Source organism: Pyrus communis, chromosome 4 (assembly GCF_041283825.1).
Source record: "Pyrus communis isolate YQ-2024b chromosome 4, ASM4128382v1, whole genome shotgun sequence".
In the NCBI taxonomy this organism is placed as follows: domain Eukaryota; kingdom Viridiplantae; phylum Streptophyta; class Magnoliopsida; order Rosales; family Rosaceae; genus Pyrus; species Pyrus communis.
The window spans coordinates 21246130-21273545 of NC_142568.1; the positions used below are offsets into that span (position 1 = coordinate 21246130).

General features: G+C 35.7%; 2 protein-coding genes and 1 non-coding gene across 4 annotated transcripts; all 3 read left to right on the plus strand.

Moving 5' to 3' along the window:
• The first annotated feature begins 1626 nt into the window (after positions 1-1626).
• On the plus strand, positions 1627-6944 carry LOC137722899 (solute carrier family 40 member 3, chloroplastic). The gene is made up of 14 exons (XM_068462012.2): positions 1627-2383; positions 2806-3016; positions 3134-3197; positions 3320-3444; positions 3528-3617; positions 3705-3878; positions 3989-4063; positions 4331-4432; positions 4519-4636; positions 4750-4896; positions 5484-5590; positions 5673-5786; positions 6268-6570; positions 6659-6944. The coding sequence occupies exons 1-13, from the start codon at positions 2193-2195 to the stop codon at positions 6562-6564; spliced, it is 1815 nt and encodes a 604-aa protein (XP_068318113.2). The 5' UTR covers positions 1627-2192; the 3' UTR covers positions 6565-6570; positions 6659-6944.
• Positions 6945-13549: 6605 nt separating this feature from the next.
• Positions 13550-17634, plus strand: LOC137723577 (uncharacterized). 2 transcript variants are annotated; one of them, XM_068462775.2, is made up of 9 exons: positions 13550-13864; positions 14727-15254; positions 15353-15418; positions 15596-15762; positions 15851-16007; positions 16095-16185; positions 16283-16689; positions 16789-16893; positions 17114-17634. In XM_068462775.2, the coding sequence occupies exons 1-9, from the start codon at positions 13733-13735 to the stop codon at positions 17384-17386; spliced, it is 1926 nt and encodes a 641-aa protein (XP_068318876.2). In that variant the 5' UTR covers positions 13550-13732; the 3' UTR covers positions 17387-17634. The 2 variants fall into 2 exon arrangements, with proteins under 2 accessions (XP_068318876.2, XP_068318875.2); XM_068462774.2 differs by having other exon boundaries at positions 13600-13864; positions 16092-16185.
• A 2894-nt stretch (positions 17635-20528) lies between these two features.
• On the plus strand, positions 20529-25319 carry LOC137723471 (uncharacterized). Its single transcript, XR_015961831.1, has 9 exons — positions 20529-20656; positions 20964-21056; positions 21455-22272; positions 22385-22467; positions 22902-23057; positions 23287-23689; positions 23780-23874; positions 23961-24006; positions 24760-25319. It is a non-coding gene; the product is annotated as an uncharacterized LOC137723471 (transcript).
• Positions 25320-27416: the final 2097 nt, after the last annotated feature.

A 27416-nucleotide genomic window follows, 5' to 3' on the forward strand; every position in this document is an offset into this window, starting at 1 on the left:
TTCAATTCTTGTTATTTCTCATTACTTCAATCTTCTGAACCACATAAAAAAATACATGTATTATTATGTGGTTTATGGAATGTTATCTGAATTTCTTTTAGATGTTACTTTAAATTATGTGACATCTTGTTAGTGTTATATGACTATGTGCAAATTAAATTAACTATGCTGTTACATTGTTATGTTTCATTTGGCTTTTTGTTTTTCTTCTTTTTTTATTTTATTAAATGGCGTTATTTGTTGATTTCTTTTTTCCTAACCAACAAGAAACATGAATTTCTTCCACATTTCATGTACCAACCGCAACCTTACACATTCTTCGTGATGAAAATCAAAATGTGCTATGCTAAAAAGTGGTAAAATGCATTAGTACAATAATATATAATAGGTCGTTCCACGTAGTGGCGAATCTAAGATTTGAATTTTGGGAGTCCCAATGTTAAATACAAGTTTTTTAGATAGGAACAAAGTGCGAAACGCGCAGAAAAAAAATCAGTTCATTCAATTATTGGAGGGTTCTCGAAAAACCTTTAATGATTTTTTTTTTTTTTTAACAAACGATATTATCTACATTAAGGGAATGGAGTGGGCTTAGCCTCACAATAGGCTAGCAATCAGTTGTTTATTAAATATTATTTTTTTAATCTTAATGTAAATTCAATAAAATGTAGATGGAAATTGAAATACCACTTTTATTAATATGAATTCAGCTGCTTTGATTAGTTAAAATACCACTTTTATTAAATATATTTATTATTCATTTTCATCTACATTAATAAGTACTTTTTAGCGTAACACGTCATGATTCAAAAAATGTCTTCTGCACGTACGGGAAGGCTAGTGTATTATTATGTGGTTTTAAATAAATCATGCTGTTACATTGTTATGTTTCATTTGGATTTTTTTTTTTTTTTAAACGACAGCGTTATTCGTTGAATTTTTTTCCTAACCCAACGAGAAACTCCATGAACCAAAAACAACCCTACACCTTCTTCGTGATGAAAATCAAAATGTGCTATGCTAAAAAGTGGTAAAATGCATTAGTACAACAATATATAATAGGTCGTTGCATGCAGTGACTGATCTAAGATTTGAACTTTGGAAGTCCCAATGTTAAATACAAGTTTTTTAGATAGGAACAAAGTGCGAAGCGCGCATAAAAAAAAAATCAGTTCATTCACTTATTAGGCTTGTTGTGCAAATGTTAATAGATATCAGCATATGCCGAAGCAATCTGATGAGTGATATAAAAAGAATTTGTCGAGTATTGTCGATGCAACATGTCGAAATATGTTTAGCATGCATTACATTAAACATTTAGTGAACACAAAAGAAACCCGTACCAAACATTTGAAAGATCCTCAAAAAACCATCATATGTATATTTTCTGAACTCAGACGATATGTATTTCCATCCGCACCTGGTTGCACGTACTTTTAAAATGCTGATCATGGTAAACTTTAAACATGTTATATCTTGTTTAGCGTTATAAATGTCCTTTTGTGTTAATAGTGAGTTGACGACACGACTCATTTTCCTAATGCTTACGTATAAAACTGGATTATTCATAGTGCAAAGTGGCCATATATGGGTCCACGGCGTGGGGTTGGACTTCACGCTTATGGCCCATAACCCCAACCCCACACCTTCAAACTCTTTTCACCCATGAAATTTTACAGCCACAAACAGTGCGACATAACAAGACCACTTTGAACTCTCCGCTAACCGGCGGACTCAGAAAACACCAGGCATGGATAAGGCCATGAAACCAAGCTAAAACCCACAAAAAATATGCCCCCATAAAATTATTCAAGTGATCAACTTTTTATCACCAAACCCCTCTCCTTCAATTTACCCACATAAATTCCACCCCCCAAAACCCATTTTTTCTTCGTAGTTCATGGAGTCTGAGAGGAACCCGTCTGTTATTGGCTACAATTCTGCAAGTCAAACCCAAAACATCAGAAAAATCTTGATTTATCTGAACCAAGTTCGTATCTTTTGAATTACAATCCAGAAAAAATTAACCCAAAAAGACCATACTTTAAGCTTCTTTTTAAGTTTTGCGAGGTGCCCTCTGTGATTTTCTGAGAAAATTTGGGAAACTGAGCAAAACGGTAGCTTAGTTGTGGAGGCTGCATGAGTGGGCAAGAACCCAACTGGGATTTGAAGCCTTGGAGCCAACAGAATCAATGGCTTCGGGTAGCGGTTTTGGGGTTACTCTCTCACAGTATTCTCTCTCCTTCAATTCATCTACTAGTTTATTCCCTGCTTGCCGGGCTTCTGTTTCATCGAGGCAACCACGGCCTTCCTCTCGAATTCGCTATCGAATTGATTCTGGCAGATGGTTGGGCTTGAGGCACCTTTCTGTGGGTTCTCAGAGGTAAGCTTTGTGCTTTTGGTTTGTATGTCATTTGGTTTGCTTGTGAAAGTGAAAGAAAATGGAAGAAAGTTATGGAATTTTGAAATGTTTTACTTCAATTGGTTTGGTAATCAAAGATGTAATCAAGTTCATGATAAGCTTGTTAGATTGATGAAAAGTGAAGGAGAATGGGATGAGTAGGGAAAATAAGAGAAACTAGAAGGGCAGGAAGTTTGAATTTGGATTGTTATATCTTAGTGGGACTTGTACTTAATGGTATCTATCAAGGTGTTTTTTTAAGTTTGTATAAAATAAATAGGTGGACACCCTTTCAAGAGTTGAGTTCAAATTTTTTAAAGCAATGGCAACATTGTAATCGAAAAAACACTACGAATCTTGTGTTTATATTAACAGTGTTGCTTTTCCTGTGCCTTGGATAACAGATTCGACAGTTTTAGTTCAAGGTGTTCAATAACCAACACCGATGTACACTTCAACCACGTGGCTACTGACAATGAGGTCCAGGAGGAATCATCTGTTGCAGAGCCTGGTTGCTCTGGTTGCTCAGTCCCAATTGTTGATATGCTTGAGACCGAATCTTTGAGTTTACTAACTGAAGATACTTATGTAGATTGTCTCTTGACGACACTGCCTGTAAGTTACAAGATTGTCTATGAACCTTTTCTTTTTTCTTTTTCATTAACACTTCAGTACTGCATTACTGTTAGGTCTTGTCAGATTTATCATGTCATTTTTTTTTCCCTTGCTTAGGTTTTATCAAAAGATGAGCAACATACGCTTGCAGCTACTCCGGCCCATCCAATGGGATTATATGGTAAGAGCCTTCCTTCAATAGTCCAAGTAAAGCATGGTGATGTATCTTTCCTAAGCTGTCTTTGATGTGAATGATTTGGAATCCTTGAGGTGATTTCTGATCCAACGGGCATAATTTTTCAGCTCTCTATGCTAGTTGTCTAGCTGGAAATTTAGTGGAGCAATTTTGGAATTTTTCTTGGCCCTCTGCTATCGCATTGATATATCCAAGCCTTCTACCAGTGGCGTTTATGGGTTTCTTTAGTAAGGTTGCTATTGAGATAAATTAAGTATATAGGAAAAAGCGGTAGGAAACATTACTTCCTAACTAGCTCAAATTTATTTTAAACAGCTTGCGATAATTGCTGGAGGCCCCTTAGTTGGCACACTTATGGATCATTTCCCCAGGGTACCTGCGTATAACTGTCTTAATATTATTCAGGTGAGTAGTTTGGTTTGCACTGCACCCAAAGATGTATGCAGGACAAATATTCAAACTTTTGTGTTCTAACTGTTTTCTTTCATTCAGGCAGCTGCTCAGTTATTATCTGCAGCGCTGATAATCTATGCGCATTCTGTTCCTCCTTCTGTGTCATCCCTTCTTCACCGCCCTTGGTTCATTGTACTTGTACTAGCTGGGGCTGTGGAGAGGCTATCTGGTGTAGCATTGGGGATTGCTATGGAGCGTGATTGGGTGGTGCTGGTACTGCTATTTTGACGTTTCCTTGTTTCGTTAGGATACTCATACACATGCACACACATAGTTTTTATCCTTCCAAGTTTTCTTTGGCTTAAACATTCCCGTGTAAACAGTTGGCAGGAGTGAACAGGCCTATTGCGCTTGCCCAAGCAAATGCTGTTCTTAATCGAATTGATCTTCTCTGTGAGGTATTTTCTAATCTTATGATCATTTATTCTTTAACAATATCTCCATGGATTTTTCATATGTGGTCAATGGTGAAATATTTGCCCTTTTATTTGAAATTTAATTTGCAAATATTCCTTGGAGTTAAACAAATTCTAGGCACATGGTTATGGTTATTCTAGATAATATTCGGGCTAATTCCAGTACATGCTACTTTGGTTAGAACTTTCAAGAAAAAAGATGATACTTTTGGGGGAAGCTTGAGGAGATTTATAACTTTGTATTTACAGATTGCCGGAGCATCACTATTTGGCATTCTTCTATCAAAATATGACCCAGTAACATGCTTGAAATTTTCTGGAGGTTTGATGGTGTGGTCATTGCCTTTTGCAGTAATTTCTCTTCTCCTTACTCAGTTTCAATATTTTGCTTCAAAATTGTCACTTTTATTATTGACTTAAGAATTTCCATTTCTCAGATTGTTCTCACATGTTTGACCAACAAGCTTTCGAGTGGGGTTCTTGACCGCCCAAAATGTTCACAAACTTCTTGTAGAACATCTACAGAAGTATCTCTGTTTGATACCAACGATATAGGTAAATTTATATTTCTATCTTTTATACAAGGAGGTCTGACCACCTCTTTTGTAATCGAAAGATACTTCTGATACTGTCCTAAGTTCCCAACTGGTTCTGTTTTCTGGAATCAGTGGATAAAGGTGTGGCAGCTATTAAACTTGGATGGAAGGAGTACATGCAGCAACCAGTTCTTCCTGCTAGCCTAGCCTATGTGCTGCTCTATTTTAATGTTGTACTCACTCCAGGCAGTTTGATGACAGCATTTCTAACGCAGAGTGGTACTTGTCATGCCTTTTAGCCTTATATTTTTTGGTCGGAATTTTGTCCCATTTTGCATGCATTTTATGAAAGATCTTTATTATTTTGCAATTAATTCAAGGCCCAGGTTCTGAAAGCACTGAATAGCTCGGTTAGAATATGAGCAAACACTATTCATCCCCTCGCGCGTGGGGGCGGTTTGGTGGGGGGGGGGGGGGGGGGGGGAGAGGGGGGGTTAGGGAGGAGGAATACATGGAAGGAAAAATAAGGAAGTTCGGCCAAGAGAGTTGGACCCACTAGCACGCCACCCTGAAATATACCCAATTAACGCACGTGTTAATAACAATAAATTTCACTTGTGATGAGAAAAAGCTCTTAAGCACAACATCTAGAAGTCAATAACCCTACTGATTCATGCATATTGTTATTACATCCAGAGTGTAGGCAAAAAAGGAGGTCACTTAAATCGTGCTCTAGTGTGAATATGACTTCATCATTGATTTTCAATTATAGACATATTTATACGCCTCTTCTGCTGTGGTTATATAAACCTTTTCATTGGCTTCTTTTTAAGCCCCATTCTAACTCCAAGGTATTGTGACAACAGGTCTAAATCCATCTATTATCGGAGGTTTTAGTGGACTGTGTGCTTTTATGGGTGTTGCAGCGACATTTGTGTCGGCAAGCCTGGTCAGGCGACTTGGCATCTTAAAGGTTGGCTAATTTGCATTGTTATCATGTTACAGTCCACTGTCACATTATACTCTGTCTATAGCTGATGGAGCTTCTTATCCAGGCAGGAGCGGCGGGATTAATATTTCAAGCTTCACTTCTCACCGTTGCTGTTGCTGTTTATTGTAGCGGATCCTCCTCCCAGCAGAGCCCCCTTGTATTCTTCTTGTGTTTGATTGTAAGAATTTATTTATCATTCTTTTTTCCTATATGAGATAAGAGACTAAATGTGAACCGAAATAGAAAAACTTATGAAGAAAGGACTTAATAGTTAAGAAACAAGATTTGGGTTTCGGATGATAGTTACGTATGAGCTGCTAAGAAAATTAAGTAGTGAATCAATTGGGAATGGGATTTATGATATTAGGTTAGATCTGAGAGCATGATGAGGAATTCTTTTCAGAATTGGGGATTCTTAGACTGCTCTGCTAAATCTGTACATAATTTAGATAATGTTGAGGCTTCTTTTTATGAGGAGATTTCAGTAGTGACTGCTGCCTGCGTCGGCTAGTCATCAAAGCAATCGTTTCAATTGTAGTGGCAGATGCTCCACTTGCAATTCTATGTACTAGAGAGAATATTGGAGAACAGGTGCTTTTTGCCATGCTTTTTAGACATTTTGTTGTTGTCTTTATTTTCGTGTACCTTTTTGTATGCAGGTATTATCAAGGCTGGGGCACATGTCATACGATGTTGTGGCAGCACAGATTCTTCAAACTGGGATTCCATCATCCAAAGCAAATATTATTGGCGCAACAGAAGTTGCTGTTGCCAGTCTGGCAGAGTTTACAATGTGGGGAATTGCAATAATTGCCAATGACGTTTCACATTTTGGCTTTCTAGCAGTGCTGTCACTCCTATCAGTGGTTGGGGCAGCGTTGATGTTCTGCCGGTGGTTGTTGAATCCATCAGACGAACAAAGAAGTCTCTTCTCTTTTGATGCTCGGTGTCAATAACTTGATGTAAGTTGTCTTTTTACATGATTGAGGCTATTAATTCTTATACATTTTACATGTCAGCCAAGTCTGAATGAACTTGCACTATCTGCAGTTTTACTTTCTATGGCCCTGGTGCAAAGGCTGTTATACGTAATCAGAACCAAGATATAGTAGCAAGACCTTTTACGATGCCGACATTTTTCTATCGATAGTACGGTGAGGTATATTTTGTTGTTCGTGGTCACAGTTCATACGTTTTCTTGGCTAGAATCTGTAGCACGCCTTTGTATAATATCTGATATAGATACTGATTAGCTTCAACAGGCTCAACTTTGTACATACATTTTGAACCATTTGTAAAGCATTTGATTTTATTCAAAATCGTTGTTCCCCGGCAATCACGCTTTATTCGAAGTGCGAACTGAATGCTGTCACAAGGTTGCTGAAATATCGTGGTGAATCGTATTCCAATATTCCTCCGGAGGCTTCCTCGTTCATGGTAACTTTGCAACTTGTTTCCCCCGGTGCATCATGGCTTTGTCATTAAAACCATGAATGCAGTGAAAAAGCAGAGGAAAAAGCACCAAAAGTTGAGACATTAGCGATCCTTTTGGTACGTGTACAGAGGGATGAAAAGCTGTGGTATTTTGCATCAATAGTTTCAAACGGGTGGCGGCAATTGGTCTGTGCTGCTGCGTTGTGTACCAAAACCAGCTTCTAGATTCCTTGAATTCCAACCCGGCCTGGCCAGTTGGTTTTTTGGTCCTTTTTGTCCAATGGGGCCCACGAGCCTTTTGGCCTGGCCCTTGATTGGAAATGGTTTTAGGGTTATTTTCGACCATCTGGCCCTCTGGACCCTTCAATTGGAGTTGGCCTAAGACTTAAATTCTAGACCTGTATTCTCATATATGGGTCTCAAAAAGGTAGCGGATTTATATTTTAGTTTTCTTCTCCAATGTAAAGATTTAAATCTTAAGATTCATTTTGAGTTTTAAGATTTGAGTCTTTGCGTTGGAGGAGAAAACATTGAAACAATTTGGGTTATGTACATTAGGGATGATTGGACTCAATACTCAAATCTCATTTTTCTTGGTTGATTAATATTTTTTTCTAGTTGACATGGGCTTTACATTGAACTCAAATCTCATATTGAAATCTAAATTTTGGTCCCACTTTACCTCGAAAGCAAAATATAAGTTTTAAGTCTCATGTGCATTTGAGATATTTTGCATTATATTTGGACTTAAATATTTGACTCCTTGCATTAGAGATGCTTTAAAAAACACATAAATGAACTTGACTTTTGTTGATGTAAATTATTCCCACTAGGGTTTGTTGATGATTACTCTTTTTTTTTTTTTTTTTTTTAACAAACAATATTATCTACACTAACAGAGAGGGTGTAGATTTAACCTCACAATGTGCTAGCAAAAATATGGTTCAAATTCTTCTTTGGCGAAAATCGAACCTAAAACCTCTCACTTACAAATAAATAAGTTTTAGATTCGTTGACGATTACTTACGTACATAAGAAGCACTTATGCTCGTTATTAATTCCGCTAATAGAAACACGTCAAAATATTTATAAGAGTCCAAGTACTTTTTAACGAAGCATGCGACACGTGTTTCTCAATAAAAATACCGTTTCTATAACCCATCGAAGCAATCCTTGGCTCTCCCAAATCCACCCCAAATTCTTAAATTCTGGAGGTTTAGCTTCGAAAAATTGAGTGCACGGTCGGTGTGAGTGCCTGCATGAATTTAAGGTGGTAAATAATTTTATTATATTATTGGTGACTGTTGGTATTGTTTAATGGAGAGATCTTTTTATGTACTCAAAACACAAGTCAATACATCATGTATCATAATATAAGTAGAGAGAATATATTTTCCAGTATCCATTCAGTTATATTATGACACTTTTTGTATCTTCACATGTTTCGATGACACTGAAAAATATCTTCATTTAATGTTATGCCAAAAACTTCGATAACAATAATGCATGCAATGCAGTGGGAGCCTAAGTCCAGTGGACATAGAAATATGCCAGATTGCGTTATGGCATCTCCCTCGTACTACACAAATACAAAACTCTTCTCTTTTTCTTGGGAGGGTGCGAGTTTGGAAAACTGGATTATGTTGTTGCTATACATCTACGGGCATCGGGTTTCCAATTTACTAACAGTAACAGCACGTACCCGTCACGCTTGCTTCACCTCTTCTTCCAAGAACACATAAATAAAACTGTTGCTGTCAAACTTCTATGTTAGTGTTTGTGCCATGCATGGATATATTAACACTTTAATTGAATTTATTGATTAAAAGACTATTGATTTCAGCACCTCTGAATCTAGGGTAAAATATGGAGTATATTAGGTTATGTATTGCAATTTCTATCTCTTAAATTACGTGACATGATCTTGTGACGTGTCAGATACGAAGAACAGGATAAACAATTGATTAAACAATACGTTTTTAATTTGATTTTGCAGAAACTAAACTTGTGTTGCGAATATCACAATCGCCAAATGCATCATAGTAATAACATTAATAATATTTTCTACAACAGCATTTACGGTTTGGACTAAAAAAAATTCTATGGTACTTCGAGATATAAGATATTTTGAATGTTTTAATTGTCAAACCTTAATATTTTTCATCAATAATCTAACTGTTAAAAAATCTAAAATATCAAATACTCAGAATCACCGTATAAAATCGCTAAAGACCAATTGCTCATCAGGGAATAAAAGTCCTTGTAACCAATTAGGCATCAGGTCATAGTAGACTAGTAGCCCTCGTCGAAAATATGAAATGTTGTAGAATCTGACCACCTTCGTGTTCAAAACTTTTCACTAAAAAAAAAAAGGGTTGTGGTCTCTCTTTGACCTCTCTAAAAACTTGACACGTTTGATTTTTTTTTTTTTTTTTTTTTAAACAAACTTTGGAGATAACAGAAGTTAACCTAGTTAAGGTTTGTTTGTGATTGGATAAGTGTCACGTTTTTAGAGAGTCATAACTTTTTTTCAATACAGAAGATTTGAACTCGTATAATTAATTTCTAGAAGTTAACTTAGTTGAGATTTGTTTGTGAGTGGATAAGGGTCACATTTTTAGAGAGGCCACAACCTTTTTTTAGAGGATTTGAACTCGTATAATTAATTTATCGACTTGAAAAATGTTAAGGGAATTTTTTTAAAAGTGAAACTCCTTATTGAATCTCTACCATCTTATTTTTTTTCTTCAATATTTTATAATATTAGTATATAAATTAACGTTAAATTATAAAATGATAAAAAAATTATAGAAAGTCATACTTTTGAATGCTCGTTTAACATTTCTCAACAAAATTATGTGTCACTTGAAAGGGAAAGGTTTTGATTTTTGACTAATAATCATTAGTTTTTTTCAAAATTAAGAGAAACTAAATGCTTGCTTTACTTCTGATAAGATTGTTGTCATTCATGATTTCATTTCAATATCACTTCGCTTAATTAATCTACCTACACATACTTCACGTGTTTTTACCTTTTTTTTTTTTTTAATAAAAAAATAAGTAAATAAAATGCTAGAACTGTTTTCATTTGAAAGATGTACTTTTTATCTTCTTGACTCTCACCATCGATGATGTTACACGATAATTCAAAGTTTATTTTTTATTCATCTTTTAAATATCAATTATCTCAGATCATGAAAGGTAGTCTTCGAATATATTTTAGTTCTTTAAAAATTAATATTATAAAGAATACTGTAGAATTATTTTTTTTTCATCTCTTACCATACATAGCTATATCTCTCTATATTGGCTTGAAATGTACATATCAGAATCCGCCAAGGAGCTTTCTATATCTACTCTGCCTGTTTAACTACTTTTTTTTACCCCTGATTGGAAACGGACTTGCACCAATTCGGGCTAAAAGTGGTATTGGCTGGAGATCGTCAATCTGAACTCTCTATCATCTTATAATTTAACATTCATTTTTTATCAAAACATAACACACGACGGTGTTTGAGAAAGCTCCTTTAGCAGTTATCTATTTTTTTAACAGAGTGCTAATATATCGCGTCCCTGTGTTTGTCACGTGAATTCTACATGTTTCCTCCTACTCTTGCTGCTACTGCTGTCAACGTTACGTTGGTAAGGGTGCTTTCCTTCAGCTCGCGATATTTTACTTCGGATAGAACTTCATTGCTGAAAGAATTAGCAACACCTTCTGCCAATCACCAATCACGATTGGACGTACGTGTTCAGTCGTGATTGGTCATCGGCAGGAGGTGCTTTTAATTTTTTAGCAACCAAGTCCAATTCTTTTACTTCTCATAACTATTTATAATTTTATGTGTCCAACCGTTATTGGTGATCAGTATGTCCAGTCATGATTGATGATGGACAAGAAGTGCTACTAATTCTTTAGCAACCAAGTCCCGTACTTTTACTTCTCATAACTATTTATAATTTTATATATTTGCATGCTATGAATTAAGAAATTTAATGTTAATTTACTGTTCTTTCTTTGCAGATTTAACTTGAGAGTCTACCTACGACATACTCCATTACTTCAATCCGTTAGATTCAACCCAAGTGTTTGATCTAACGGTTCTAGATGTGTAAATTGTAGAGAAAATTACATTTTAACCTACTCATCTATTGCTTCTCCTACTTTTGGAATCAATTCTTATGTTTCTTCGTTGGACAAGATGAATCAAATTCTTTTTCACTTCTTGTGAAAAAAGTCAAAAGTTTGGTTCAAATCACGAGACCTTTGTTACATTGGTTCTAGGCAGGTCTGGGCTGAAATTAACAGTCAACAGTGAAGCTGCAGTCTCAGTTTTCATCTGAGAACAAAAAAAAAAAAAACAAAAACAAAAACTATGAATCTCTCTCTCTCTCATATGTGGAGAAGCTGCAACTTTCAAAAAAGAGGAATGTTATCAGACTTTTCCAAAAGAAATTTTTTTATGAACTATCCATCATCTTACGGTATAACATTAAATATATTATTATATCGAAAATAAGAGGTGTAGGATGAAAATTTCGACTTTTGAAAGAGTCTCACTGTCATTTCTCTTTAGAAAAATAGAGATCAATGTTCGAGAAGAAGCCTGATCCTCTTTGTGAGGATCTTAAAAATTTATAAATCGTGTCTATTTATCATATATCGTACGATTATAAATCATTTTAAATATTTTTATTTAAAATTAAATACAAACAATAATTAATAAAAACTGATCGTACGATGTACGATAAATAAACACGATTCAAAGATTCTCATATCCGAATATGATCCTGTTGGGTTCAATAAAACACCCGAACCCTTCTGAGCTAAAACCAACACCAATCCCATATCCCCAAAACTAAAAAAGAATTCCCATAAAAACAAAAACCCAACACACCAACACTTCTCCCAAAATCCCTTTGAAACAAGACACATTTCTAGATGCACGATATCAATAACTTCAAAACCCACGCACCTTGAAATTTAAAAAAAAAAATTATGAGATAGATAGAGGAGGGAGAGAGAGAGATCCACTCCCATCAATCCCAATATCATGTCACACTAAAGAAAAAAATAAGGCAAGAAAAATAATAGAACAAATATATTTTTAAAATACCATTGTAAGTTTACAAAAGAATAGTATTAAAGAGATCAAATTTTAAAATTAAATTTATAAATTAAATGATGTTTTTATTTTTTTATAAAAAAATGACGTATTTATTTTTTTATAAAAAAATGACGTATTATCAACAAAAATTAAACACTTTTAATAATATTTACGTAATAATTTAATTATCAATAATTATGTCATTTAATTTATAAATTTACTTTAAAAAAATTTATCTCTATAACATTATCGTTTATAAAAATGGAAAGTAAAGCAGCTACCTTCTTCTCACAAAAAAAAAAGCACTCACCTTCTCCTTCTCTTGACCCATGCTCTCCAGATTACCTGAACTAACCCAAACACTCGTTCATCATTCCCCACAACCCACTGCCCCCCACAAAACCCATCATTTTCGCTTTGACAAGCGTGAAAAGTGGACGAGACTGACTTGTACATTAGATAGTGAGAAATGATAAGGAAATTTCTTAATAAGCAGAATTCTTTATAGATTTTTTGCTACTTTGTACTTTTTATATAATATTTTATTATGTTAATATAGATATTGATGTTAAACTATGATTTTTATAACGTCTATAAAAAATTCACTTTGAGAGACTCTTCTTATCATTTCTCATAGATAATTACAAGGGAAAACAAACAAAAGAGTTATAACCATACAGTCACATTTCCATGATTTTACATCACTTGTAGGAAATTCTATCCAAGCATATAGACTTATCCTCCATTCGACCAAAAAAATATCCTCCATTCATTTCAATATATATGTACTTGTTGTAGAGAATAACACGAAAGCAAGATTAATTGATTAATTAGCACGCAATTGGGTAAAGAATCCTACAACTTAGGCTGTCACTGTGAGAATATCCCAAATTAATAAAAATGTGTCCAAAGAGTTCAAACAAATAGTAGTGTTTGATTAGTTTGAAAAGCCATTATAACAGTATATAAAAATAATAGAACCACATCACGTAAAAAATTTAAATAAATAGTAGAGGCATCGTTATAGTGATATTTCAAAATAATAAAATTGTGTCACATAAAGTTAAAACAAAGAGCAGTGTTTGTTTAGTTTGGAAACGTCACTATAACAGTATCTACACATATACAAGTTATAACAAACAACAATGTATGAATGACTTAGAAACATCACTTAGCAACATCTCGAGTATATTATAAAATTGTGTCATATATAAAAATTAAAACAAATAAGAGCGATTGATTAGCTTGAAATAGCGTATAAGAAACCTCCCTTAGCTGGAGGGGAAAAAGAAATGATCTTTCTTTCACCACGAGCTTCTGTTGGTTGCTTGTTGGTTGCCACAGTGTTTTGGACTTGAAAGCGCCCATCTTTTCATGTCTTTTGATACTGATAGTTGATACATCACTTTGCCTTGTTCATGTCCTTTATTTTTTTTACCCCTTTTATCGTCTCTCTCTCCCCCTCTCCATTTCTACATCATTGTCCAACACTGTGTTCAAGTAATACATATACTCAAGTTTAAGAATTGAGAGAGAGAGAGAGATAAGAGAGAAGAAGCTAGAGGGAGAGGAGAGAGAGAAAATGGGGTCTTTGGGAGGTGAAGCTGCAAGGAAGAAGGCAATGTGGCTCTATCCAAAGATAATGGGATTTAATCCTTCTGAAAGATGGGGGCACTCTGCCTGCTATTCTCATGGGGTTTTGTATATTTTTGGGGTATGCTTAAATCTTCTTCCATGAAAATTAACTTTTGCTCCTTTTTCTTCGTTTCTAATAATTTTCCACTGCATGATATTTATCTTTGTGCTTATATTTACATATATATATATATTATATGTATGCATGTACGTGTATCAATTCTTCTGTTTTTCAAGTTTGACATAATGCAGAAATGTTTTTTCTTCTGAAAAATCGATTTCCTTGATGCATGTTTTGGTCAAAACTCAAAGTAATATTTTTCTTGTTCCTGTCCTGTTATCTGGAATATGGCTATAGTTGGGTGATGACAGACTTGCTTTTTTGAACTGGGTGTTGTGGTTTCCTTGTTTCTCCTCCTATTTTAATTCTTTTGACAATGGTAGAATGCTTTTTCCTTGATTCCTGTATATTTCTCTTATTAGTAAGGACACTTATGCATAAGCTGATACTTATCTTCCAGCTTTCCTTGATGTAGTAATTACCATTTTTCATTTTTCATTCTTCCCTTATTTTTAAATAATAAAAAAAAATTAGTTTTTCCTTTTCCTGCATTAATATTTGTTTGGAAAATTTAATTTATGGACATTATTAAGAGGAAATTAAAGAAATAAATTTGAAGCAAAAGTATATGTACTTGGCTCGTTGTATGCATTTTTCTGAGTCGAAAAAGTTTCATAATTCAGATTTTGTTTTACTAATTCCGAACCTTTTTTAGGCCTTTTTCTTAGATATTAGACGCCATCAAACATCGATAATTGCTTGGCTCTTATAGCAGACAATAAATTCCTACATTCCATATGCTGAAATCGGCGTTATTAGATGACAATCATGTGATGCTTTGCTATATCTTGATCTCATCCTTCTAGTTTGTCCAATTTAGGGATGTTGCGGCGGCATGCATTTCAGCGATGTTCTTGTGCTTGATCTTGAGAAAATGGTAAGGATCACTCTTGTGTCAACTGGTCAAGGGCCTGGTCCCAGAGACAGCCATAGTGCCGTTGTTCTAGGGCACAAGATGATAGTTTTCGGGGGAACAAATGGCTCTAAGAAGGTAAATGATCTTCATATACTGAATCTTGTGACCAAAGTATGGACACGGCCGGAATGTACAGGTACTCCACCTTCACCCCGCGAAAGTCACACTGCCACCCTTGTTGGTGACGATAAATTAGTGATATTCGGGGGTAGCGGAGAGGGTAAAGGAAATTACTTGAATGATCTTCATGTCCTAGATCTCAATACCATGAGATGGACTTCCCCTGAGGTGAAGGGCGATATTCCTGTCCCTCGAGACAGTCATAGCACAATTGCGATGGGGAAGAAGCTTCTTGTGTATGGCGGGGACCGTGGTGATAGGTATTATGGTGGCGTAGATATGCTTGACATGAACACACTGACTTGGTCAAGGGTATCGTTTCCGTTTATTCTTTCAGGATTTCGATATCAGTTTCTTACAAGTTTTTTTACAAATTGAGTCTAATGGAGGTTGTGGTGGTTTTGCAACAGTTGGCTGTTCAAGGATCTTCACCGGGTGCCAGGGCAGGTCATGCAGCTGTTAATATCGGGACAAAGGCAAGTAAATATATGTATCTTTTCAGAAAGAAAAAAAAAAAATTTAGCGCTAGTTTGGTAATTATCCATCTTTGAATCATAGTAAATGACTGATTTCGTATATGGCAAATTTAAAGTATCACCTTGTAACATTTATTATCAGAAGAGAAAGCAATTGACCTACAGGAAAAATTGCAGGTTTATGTCATTGGAGGGGTTGGAGACAAACATTATTACAACGATGTTTGGGTCCTAGATGTGATTACTTGTTCGTGGACTCAACTTGAAACATGCGGCCAACAGCCACAAGGGCGATTCTCTCATACTGCTGTTGTTACAGATTCTGACATTGCCGTCTATGGAGGGTAATTAGCCGTGTGAATTTTTACAGCTTAAGTTTGGCCATGTCCATATAGTTCGGTTCCATCGTAATTTTCTGGTTTCAACTTGTAGGTGTGGGGAGGATGAGCGCCCTCTGAATGAGTTGTTGGTGTTGCATCTTGGAGCAGAACATCCCAACGGTCGTTACAATGTTTCCATGTGCAAAACTTTTGGAAGCCATTGGAACCAAGATAGGCGGAGGATCTCAAAAGGAGCAGATTTTAACACGGTACAAAAGTTGTAATAGTGCAGCACTTTAGTGCATCCTTTATGTTTTGATAATGACGAGGAGTGTTTTTGTAAATGCTTAAAGCAGAAAACTACGCTAATGGGGAATCATGTAGCAGTACGAGAGACAACACACGAACCAGAATCAGAACCCAAACAATCTCTCCGGTTCAAATCAGGTATACACGAAATTATGTAGTATAAAATTCATACTCTTTCTATTAGGTATACACGAAATCATTGTTAACGAGTATTCATTCGCAAACATAAATGTAGATACTTTACATCCAAAGAGGAGAAGAACCACAAGTACAAAATCAATAGACCTCGAATCAGAGCAAGAGGAGCATTCTCTATCACTCTCCCAGCATTCGTCACCATCACACTCTGATCAAGAACAGGTCCCGAATCCTAAAGTTGTTGATTCCTCCCCAGGTTCTCGAGGTTTTCATCTGTTTAAGAAATTCAATCATAGTCCGACCAATAGCCAATCTCGCAATGTCACAAGCAACCATAAAGATATTAGAAATTCTGCACAAAGATCTGCAGACTTTAACTTGTTAGGAGAGCATCAAACTGAACCGAAGCGAGAACCGTATCTTCATGCCAACTTTGGTAGACCAAGTATGGAATTTCAAGCGGTAGAATCGAAACACTTTGAGGCAGGGCCTATTCAGAACATGGTATGCATTCCTTTAATTTCACTTTCCGTCGGTAATTGACAGAAACTATACTTCTCTTTACCATTCTCGGCTTTTGATTGGGGTTTTGTGTCTTCTTAGATGGGTGCTGAGGTTCAAGGCAAAGTTGATGGAGCATTCGACTCGGGTTTCCTAATGACCGCGATGGTTAATGGAAGGCTTTATAGAGGAGTCTTATTTGCACCAGTAAGCTTCCCTATTTCAACTACATTGTAAAACCAACACATAATGATTAGAAAAGTGATTTCTGCAAGCTCCTTTTCTCCTTCTACACATTTGTTTTTATTTTCGTCAACAAAGGTGTGCAGGGGGAGAAAAAAATTGTCCGAAAATCACACGTCCCATTCACTAACGTGCTTGTAAATCAACGTTAACTTGTTGACGCAACTGAATGTGCCAAAACCAGGGACCCGAGATCATCTCAAGGCGGCCAAATTTCGCTTCAACAAGCCAAGTTCCCATTTCTGAGGCAAAACCATTTCCAAACTCGAATCATTTGGAGCCACCTTTGAAGCTATCCGAGCAGCCAATGAGGAATTCCATGCCGGGGTCCGGCCTAGGCCTCAGTCAACCTCAGGCGACTCGACCATTTTTGCCCGTTCGAGCCAATCCATCTGTAGCCAAGGAAAGAAGTGATCTTCCTGGCGTGTTTTTAACACTTGGAGGACCAGGAAGTTAACCTGGTGGATCTTATTAGAGACAACCACATATATATAGGCATAAATTTCTATGTTAACTTGGTCTTTAAGATTCTGTAATTTTAGATAGGTGATGTAGGCACATACTAGTTGGTCACATGTAAATTCTTTTGTGTCAAATGATGATCTGCTGGTATGGTGTCTGGAGTCAATGTAATATTATGAGTTTAGCTTAGTTATGATTTTCTTGTATATTAGTAAATGAGCATTATGATTGTGGTTGTGTCAAGATTTCACACTCGTTTGAACATGCTTATAAAATGATTGAAAACACTTCTAGAGAAAATGTTTTTGAGTTTCAAAAGCATTTAATGAAGTGTTTTATTTTTAGGATTCAATTGCATTTTTACTCAAAATTGGTTTCAAAAATATTTTCACCAAAAACGTTTTTATTTATTTTAAGAACACTTCCAAACGATCCATACTATCTTCAAAGCTTATTTGCACAATATTTCTTGAAAAATATATGAAAAAAGTAACCAGTTACAAATTTATAGTTCAAAGACTAAAAGCTTCAATTAAATTAAAGTTTAAGCACCAATCGAAATTTTCCCATGTAGTTCTTTATGAGCATGTTTGGTGTGCTGTATAAGATTAGGCTTTAAGGATATGATTAGATTGACAGAAATTTGTAAGATAAATTTGTAACTTATGTATAAGGATATGTTAGAAAACCCACTTCATTGTGGATTTATAACCTATCTTGTTCAATTTTATCTATTTCACAGTTTGGCAAAACAAACAACGAACTTGACTAAGGTACATTTTAAATGATTACAACATATCTTATCCAATCCACCAAACCGAACATGAACAATTAAAAGAAAAAAGAAAAAAATTAATTAGGCAAAGTGAAAAGAAAAAGGTGAAATATTCGAAGAGAGCATTTGATATGACAAAATTGGGTGCACAAAAGGAGGAATGAGAGCACCCGCGCATCGCGCGCTACTGTCGTGTATGTGATGTCTAGGAAAAGAGGGGCCTCAGAGTCGCTGTCAACCGTCGGATCTGTCATCCACGTCACCCCACCGGGGTCCTTTGTGACTGACTGATTGATCGTTGGTAATGGTCGTCAGAGCGGTCACTCGAACGTCCCCGGTCTTGTCAACCAGACACGTACATCTGCCCCGTCACAGGCGGTGGCTGCGTCAGCCACGTCGGTTTTCGCCCCCCTGACCCGTCTGTTTCAGATGCCCAATTTCCTCATTCCCCACGGGACGGTCTTAACTCAATAGCACTTCTAGTTCCAGTTCATTGGGTGGGTCCCACGAGACCAGCAAACGTGGGGCCACTCTTTGGAACGTACGTGTCAACTAGGATTGGAGAAATGAGAGGATTGCTGTCTGAATGTGTAGTCCAACTAACTTGATCAAATTTTCATTTTATTCAAGCGAAAAAAAGTATTGAGTAGAAGATGAAAAGAAATCTAATGTCCAACTCCGTAGGAATTGGATCCTCGCCAGACCTTATTCCTAGGAATCTTAGGAATTAACGCATATGGATCGTTGATAAAAAATCATGCAGTCACAATTTTTTCCTTTTTTATATTTTTCATGTAAAACAAAGTTGTTTTACTTTTAAAAATATAAAAAGCATTCAATTGGGGCCGCACGATTTTTGATCAACAATCCGTGTGCGTTGATCCTTAGGGAGGGGATCCAACGGGGATCCAAATCCCAACTCAAAATTTATCTGCAAATAGTGTTTATCGCAGTAGTGATAAGTAATTAAGTCTATGTATTATGATGCAGGTTCAATCCCCACCAATCTTCATTTTTTCTTACAACTAATAATTTAACTCATAAATGCTATCGTTTGGAGAGAGAGAGAGAGAGAAGAAAAAAAAAATCTAAATCTAACTAATCGTAGATGTTTTTATGACAACACAGTATCTATAACTATTTTAATCTATTAGATGTTTGAGCTAGCAGCATTCTTGGATTATTGATGTAGATTTAGAAAAATTCTTCTATGTTCTGTAGTATTAAATGTTACAAGTGTTGAATGACTTGAATTGATTTGAATTGTTGTGTTTCTTGTGGTTTTGTAAATTAAGGTCATTAATTGCTTGTAGAATGGAAGTAGAACTCATAGACTTTAAGCTTTCAATGAGCTGTAAAACTATTGAAATTTCTTCTAAACAGAAAGCAGCTGGAAAACAATTCTCTTTATTATAATGAATATTGAAGTGATTCGAACTTGAGTGCCATCACACGTACACTTTCATCAATTATTCCAACCAACTTTTGTAAAATAATAAGTGACTTTAAGAAATGGTGTTTTGCCAATGAGGCTAGTGTAAGAATTTAGTATACATTTTAATAACATAGTTTCGCATCACAAAATTATGGAAACTAGTTTTCTTATTTCTCTTTATTGTTTGCTAAGTTCGGTTGCTCAAAGATTGAGCATTCGTTGTTTAAAAGTGAGTTTCACACTAATTTATAATGAAAAATTTCTCATTCGCACGTGAACGACTGACCCTAACATAACTCATACATTCTTTATCCTATGACTAAGTGAACATAAAATTGACCAAGTAAGGCTATTTCCAAATAGAAAATGTCATTCTAGTGTTCAAGTTCTAAACCGAACAACAAATAATCCTTCACTTTTTCAATATCGCTCATATTTTATAAAAATTGTCTGTAAACCTTATTCGTTTTCTCAAGAGTCTTTGTATTTTTCGTGACGGTAAAATTGTACTTATGGTTATTAATTTTACAGTTACCAAATGTTTCGATAAATCCCTTGTAAAGATTCATTATTTAACTCTCAAACAAGCTGGAAAAGTAGAACAAATAGCTATTTTTATTTGTGAAAAATAGCAAGGAAAAATAAGAGGAAAAAGAAAAGAAAACCTTAAAATGAACACAGCTAATATGCACCAGGGTGCGTCGGTTACTAGCCTACGCACTCCCTGGTCCAAACCCAACGGTCCGATTGGAGAACTCGACAGCGGGAACAGGTTAACGTACAAGGCGGTAAAAAAAACCCAGGAAAAACCCAGCACCATTCAATTTTACTACGACGATGGTGAAAACTTTGGTCCCCTCCCCTGCAACAAAAACCCTAACTTTCACCCAGCTCTCCTCCTCCTTCTCCTCCACACCTCTCGTCCTCCAATCACATTACGCCAACTATTCACCAAAACCCAATTCGTATTCTTTTAATTCTGGTTCGATCAGAGCAATCTTGTCGGTGATAATAATCTCAAGGTTCTCCGAGGATTTTCGTTTCCCAATTTAAAGGTAAAATCTTTTCGATTTATTTGGTCTTTCTGTTGAGTTTTGTAATTCTCATTTGCCGTCATCTTGTCCTTCTCCTCCTGATTGGTAGCAGCAGTGGAGAATGGGAATCAGGCGAAGATGCCAATCAGGGAAAAATGACGACGGCAAATGAGTATTACAGGAGATTCAATGATTTGTCTTATGAAGTGGAGCTAGTACTTTTAGTAGTTTGGTTTTTATTCACTCGTATTTTTGTATATCATTATTGCTTCTGCACTATGCACATATTATATCACTTTTACGTGATGGCTAGCACGTTCTAATTTAGATCGGGATGTGTCATGATGGGTGTATCAGGATCGGTTGTAATTTTCCCCAATGAAATGGGCTTGCCAGCTATATTCGACTCCAAACCTTGCAGGTAAGAGCATTTGAAAATTCTAGATACTTATTTCTACGATTATATGTAGTTTTTTCCCCAAATCTAGATACAGCTTCTATGCGTCTCTTCGGTCTTGAACAATTCTATATCATTGTGCTTATTTCTGAACCAATCCTTAATATCCAGCCTCCACGACTGTTGGAGGCTTTTCATAGCCGTTTGAGCTTCAAATGTTTCTCAAATTTATGACGACAAGCAGCTGGTTATAAAATTAGGCTTCGGTTGCTCACCTTTTTCCCCCTTAAATGTAAAATTTATGGAGATCATTACGTCTCAAACCTGGTTTTCAATCACCTCTCTCCATTTAAAAAAAATATATGTCGTGAAGTTTATCTGATAATTATTAGTTTTGTTTTTATGTTTTATTCCGATTTCAGTTACCCTCCTCCCCGTGAAAAGTGTGCCGGACCATATTGTACAAATCCATACAAGTACCGGGATTCGCAGTCGAAGCTCCCTCTGTGCAGTCTCCAGTGTTACAAGGCAATACATGAAAAGATGGCTCCTCTTTCTGCCTGTTGATTCGCGGAAACTGGCGTTGCAGGATAGTCCTGCAGCACTTATTAATTTAGTTCAATAGCTGGTGATGTACTACTGTATATGTAGATGAAACTTATATGCACAAACCGTACATAAAACAGCCCGCCCTTTCTATACAAAGTTGTAAGGTTCCATGTTTGCTCGCCACCACAAACCGTGTCTCTGGTCAAGTTTTCCTCGTATACAATTTTTGTCGCATGGTGGGATATGCTATGCTGTGTTTGGTTCCTGAGAAAATTCTTCTAGGAAAGTGTTGATGCAGCTGATAACCGCACCACTTTCAATTGAAAAGAAAAATCCAGTCATTTATGCCGCTGTCAATGGATTCTGTGAAGACTAGATTCAATAGCTGCGGTTAGGCCTCTAGACTTTTCCTACTGTCAAGCTACTAAAGGCACCCTCTCATAATAATTTCCAAAATCCCGTTCACAGTTTTCATATGTAGGCAAGCCATGTGCTTGTGTAAAAGCTCTTACAGGGTATTTTCTCACGAATGACCTGAAGCATATGTGTACTTTCATCTTGTTCTTTAGATTTCAGGAAGCTAAGGATGACTGCACAGAGGCCTTGGATTTGGATGATCGTTATATAAAAGCATACTCACGACGTGCAACGGCTAGAAAAGAACTTGGAAAGCTTAAAGAATCATTCGAGGGTTGGTTTAAAACTAAACAACGACCTTGTTTCCTGATATCGTCTCATATACGGTTTCTTTTCTAATATTGTAATTTTGATCTGTCTGATGTAATGAATATAGCCAACTGCAGATGCTGAGTTTGCCCTGAGGTTGGAGCCTCACAACCAAGAAATCAAGAAACAGTACACGGAGGCCAAATCTTTGTATGACAAAGTAAGCAAATTTGCACACGCATCTGGAGTTGTTGGTTCTCTATATCTAAATTATATTCGTGAGGGCCGTTTCAGTAGTGTTAATTAACCCATGGAATTGTTACTTAAATCTTTAGAAAAACCTATCCTTCTGCATATTTAAACTTTTGAACTGTGTGCATGAATTAAGGGGGAGGGCATTTTAGCGTTTCCTGTTCGTTGTTATTATTCCTGCGAGTACAATTATTAATAGTTAGGCATTCATGGGATATACTTGCCTTGACTTTTTAGAGGCCTTTTGCATGCTTAATCCAGGCTTGAATCTGGTTTTCGTGCTTGTTTCGTCAGTACAAACTTCTGCGAGATGGAGTTGAGTTTGATTGGCTTTTGATTGTTTAGCATCATGATTATTTCATTGAATTAGTAAGTTGACTCATTGTAATTGTTAATTGCCAGTCAAATCTTCAGAACGTATCTGGAGCGCTGAAAAATTCTGTACAAGAAATGCAGAAAAGGGGAAAGTCGGATACCAACGTAAATGGAAACGGCATCCAGCCTGTCTGAAGCAGTACTCAAATTACAGAAATAAGTGCAGTTCAAGATCACACTAAGGTCGTAAGGATTAGTCTTCTGTTGCCCCTTCTACTTGATTTTTGTTTTGTTGTAATTGATTTGTCTTTCTGTTGGTAGTACTAATAAGTAAAATATACTAGTTTATGAAGCCGTATTCAACTGCATTTGTTAGCTTCTTACCAGACTTATACGTTACTCCTACCGTATCATTTTATCATAAAGGCATTATCTTCATATTTTTAATTGCTTTTGTATGATTGTTTTGTAGGGAAATACCACAAATAAGAAGCAAGAGATGAAGGCATCGGTACAAGAGCTTGCTTCTCGAGCTGCTTCCAAAGCCAAGGTTGTAGCTGTGGAGAAAAACATCACACCACCAACTACTGCATATCAATTTGAGGTTTCTTGGCGAGGCCTCACTGGAGATAGTGCTCTGCGAGGCCTCACTATTGAAAGTCTGAAAATGTATTCTTGTGTTTTACTATCATAAATATAGACGTCCAAAATGCAAGATTCATGTGTTCTTTCTATCGTCTCAAAGTGGGTGACCTTTAGTGTGCTTGTTTTGCATGACGGTCATCCATTTCGTTGACCACTGCCATCCCAAGAGGTTCCCATTTGAATCCATTTATATGAACAAGTTCACATGTCCATCAAGGAGTAAGAAAATTGTATGTATAGTTGGTAATTGCTTAGGCAGTCATAACTAATTCTGACTTTCCATACCGGTTTCATGTTAGTTTTGCTGGTTTTCCATGCAGTCTATATCTGCTACTGCATTGCTGCAGATTTTCAAAAATGCTTCGACTGTTCCCGTACTAATTGACATTATCAAATGCGTGGCGACCTTTTTAGTGTAAGTATTGCTTATGTCTCATCAGTATGTTTTTCTTGTTGAGCTTGATGAGATGCCTTATGCCCCCCCTATGATTTCTTTGGCAGTGAAGAAATGGATTTGGCCGTCAATTTTTTGGAAAAGTTAACCAAGGTACCCAGATTTGACACACTCATCATTTTTCTTTCATCCTCGAACAAGGCCGGTATGCATCCTTACAATTCCTCGATTTGTTAAAAAGCTTAAGGGTTTCGATCTAGTTGAAAGAAAACAGAAATGTCATTCGAACAAGGTCCTTCAACGTGGCACGATTTTTATTGTTCATTATGTTTTGATACGTTAGGCTCAGTTTTCTGCCTACCGTTATATGCTTCATTTTTTACTAGGTTCTAAAAGACGCTAGGCGCTAATCGGGTAGTGGACTGGGGCCTAGCCTCGGCGGTCTAGGCAGATTAAATATATTATATTTCGTGTAAATAAATGTCTGTTTATACTTAAAAAATATATAATTACATTATAAATTACAAAATAGAATGACATGTATATTATGAAGTATTGAAATATAATGAAAACATGATGAACAAACATATAATTTGTGTTTATTTTAGTATTCAACAAGTTTCTTACAATTTATTAAAAAAATAATGCAAAATGAAAAGTTATTTATTTTCTTTCTAAGTGAGTTGCAACCTAGACAGGTGTCTAGGTATGTCTGGGCGGGTTAGGCGGGCGCCTCAATAGGTCTAGGCGTCCCTTCTAAATTTTCAAACGTCTAGACATTAATCAGAACGGTGGCACACCGCCTAACACCTAGGCAGAGCTAGGCTTAAAATTTTAGAACAGTTCTTAGTCGCATATCTAGAGTTGGGCATAATCATTATACTAACCCAATACCTTGCAAAACAGACCTGGATAAGATATGGGATGAAGTATTCTACAACGAGGCAACTTCAATCGCATAGGCATGGAAGCTTGATAAGTTGCGTGCAAAGTACTGCCTTGAGTGATGAAAACAAATCAAAATTTTACCTTCCGTCGACCTCCACGGTAGTTTTTCTATTCCGGTCAAAGCCTTTGCTGTAAATTGAATTTGTAAAGTGAAAGCTTTTTAGGGTGGAACTTGGAACTGTTGGGAAGAAGATTGTTGCTGTTTCATATGACCCTGAAAAATACGTGCATTTGTGAGCGTCTATGTTAGGTAGGGTGGACCTTACCGTACTCTATTGTTCAGTCGCATTCAAGTGGGGGTCCACAAAAGTCCATAGGTATCCACCGCTTTCGGGGGCCGGAAAGATTCACTGATGTATTTCAATCTCTCCTTGGCCACAGACAAGTAGACTCACCAGCTTGGAGCTTCGAAACCAGAATATCCTTGTTTTTTTTTTATTTTGGGAACCCGCGTCTTTACCACTGGGCACTTGTTGTGGTTAAAAATAAATAAAGATAGATTGCGTGGATTTGACTCATTCTTTATGTATTTTGGGAACCAGAATCTGCGTCTTTACCACTGGGCACTTGTTGTGGTTAAAAATAAATAAAGATAGACTGCGTGGATTTGACTCATTCTTTAATCATTAAATAAAGAATTCAACCATCAACGCCATAATAAGTGAATAGTCGATTTAGTTCCTGAACTATCACCTGACTAAAAACTAGGTCATTGAATGTATATATATATATATATATATATATATATATTTGGAAAAATAAGTCCCTAAATTCATTAAAAATTGCTAATTTCATCCTTACTATTATATTCAAGGCTATTTTATCCAATTTTTCGTCAACTTAAGTTACTTGACACACTTTAGAGTGTAATACCGTTATTTCTCACATATAAGCCCTTAACATTTCATATAGGTTGCAAATCTAATGTCTAATTTACCCTCCAAAGTTAACTCCATATACTTGTTTTTTTTTAATGAAAAATTACCCACATACGCTCAAATGTGTATCACATGCAAGTAACGTAACTTAAACTAACAGAAAATTAAATATGGTAGCTTTGAATCTAATATTAGTGGTGTAATTGGCATATTTTTATAATTCAAGGGCTGATTCTGGAAAAATAGTTTAGAGACCTAATTTTCACGGAGAATGATTCTCTACCCTCCTAATCTCTCTACCCTTTCATGCCCTCCTATTTGAACGGTTACGATTAAGCCATATCAACATTTTATATTGATTTTTTTTATAGAGATAATAAGACAAAAAGTAATTTGTGAGATGAGAGGATGAGAATAAGAGGGTAGATAATCTTCCTTCAATTTTCACTCATGTGATAATTCAGGAATTAAATTGGCAATTCACTCTTTTTAAATACATAATATATGCAAGGCTACCTCCACAACCATAACATACGAGCGATTTTTCAATGTGTCACGAAGTGTCAAAATACAAGTAGTTGTATACTAAAAAAAAAAAAAAATCAACCACTTAAATTATAACACTTACTGTACTGAATTGTGTTAGGCCCACTGGAATTTTTTTCAAAACATGTAAATTATGCTTCTTACGAAAGCGACCTAAACTGGCCTCGGTGTTGTTTTTGATAAAATATGGGCATTATTATCTTAGCCAATGAGATGCATGTATTAATGAAGGTAATTTCAAAGTTCACATGATCCTCTTTGTCCAAGCATCTACATAGAATAACAACAATAAAGATTCTTGGGAAAGATTTTTAACCCAAAAACCAAGGCCCCACTAATTGTAATTGGGAAAGGGACCTAAACGTTATTTATTTGTATTTGCTTAATAAATGAGATTATTTACACTAACAATATAAGAGAGTGGGCAAAGCTTCACAATTGGCAATAATAATATGGTTTAAATTCGTCTTTAGTGAAAAATAAATCTAAAAATTTTCACTTACAAATAAATAAAAATGTCACTATGATCTATTAAATGACGGGACCTAAACTTGATTAAGCGTGGGCTGTTCCACTTTATTTGTACTCTTTTTGGAGTCTCCAAGACATCACATATAATTTCTTCAAAAATGAATTTACATGTCTCATATTGTATAATTATTTGAGAAACAATGACAAAATTCTTTAATTGTGAGATTTTTTATGAATTTTATTTTATCTCACAATTTAACGTCAATTCTCATGTTAATATTATAAAATATTTTACCACAAATATAAGATGTCAAAGAGTCCACGGGGAATCTCACATTTACAAGAGCCCATTTAGCATTTCTCTATTTATTTTTCTCTTCTCTTTTTTTTTTTTTTTTGCTCAAAATTTTCTCTTTCTTGTCATGTAAGTTTTTAACTAAAAAATGAACAAAATAACTACATACAATATATTGCATTGAAGATTTTTTATAATTGTGGATTTATTGCCAGAAAATAGTACTAAAATTTTTTAATAGGCTTTTTTTTTTTTCAATTTTTGCTTTTGGACACATTGACTAAGTCACTTGAGGCCGTTTAATCGGTGGATGCGATAACTATTTTAACTCTTATAAACATTAATGTTGGAACGTCTTAAATCTATGAAACGCTTTAATGTTGAAACGTCTTATGTATAAGCATTGACTTAAAATACTGCTATCA

Excerpts from the sequence above, each read along its gene's own strand:
- LOC137723577 (XM_068462774.2), top strand. The coding sequence starts at position 13,733 with ATGGGGTCTTTGGGAGGTGAAGCTGCAAGGAAGAAGGCAATGTGGCTC. Across the intron at positions 15,763-15,850 it reads GACATTGCCGTCTATGGAGG|GTGTGGGGAGGATGAGCGCC; the intron begins GTAATTAGCCGT and ends TTCAACTTGTAG. Across the intron at positions 16,690-16,788 it reads CAGGGCCTATTCAGAACATG|ATGGGTGCTGAGGTTCAAGG; the intron begins GTATGCATTCCT and ends GTGTCTTCTTAG.
- LOC137722899 (XM_068462012.2), top strand. The coding sequence starts at position 2,193 with ATGGCTTCGGGTAGCGGTTTTGGGGTTACTCTCTCACAGTATTCTCTC. Across the intron at positions 3,017-3,133 it reads GTCTCTTGACGACACTGCCT|GTTTTATCAAAAGATGAGCA; the intron begins GTAAGTTACAAG and ends TCCCTTGCTTAG. Across the intron at positions 4,897-5,483 it reads AGCATTTCTAACGCAGAGTG|GTCTAAATCCATCTATTATC; the intron begins GTACTTGTCATG and ends TTGTGACAACAG.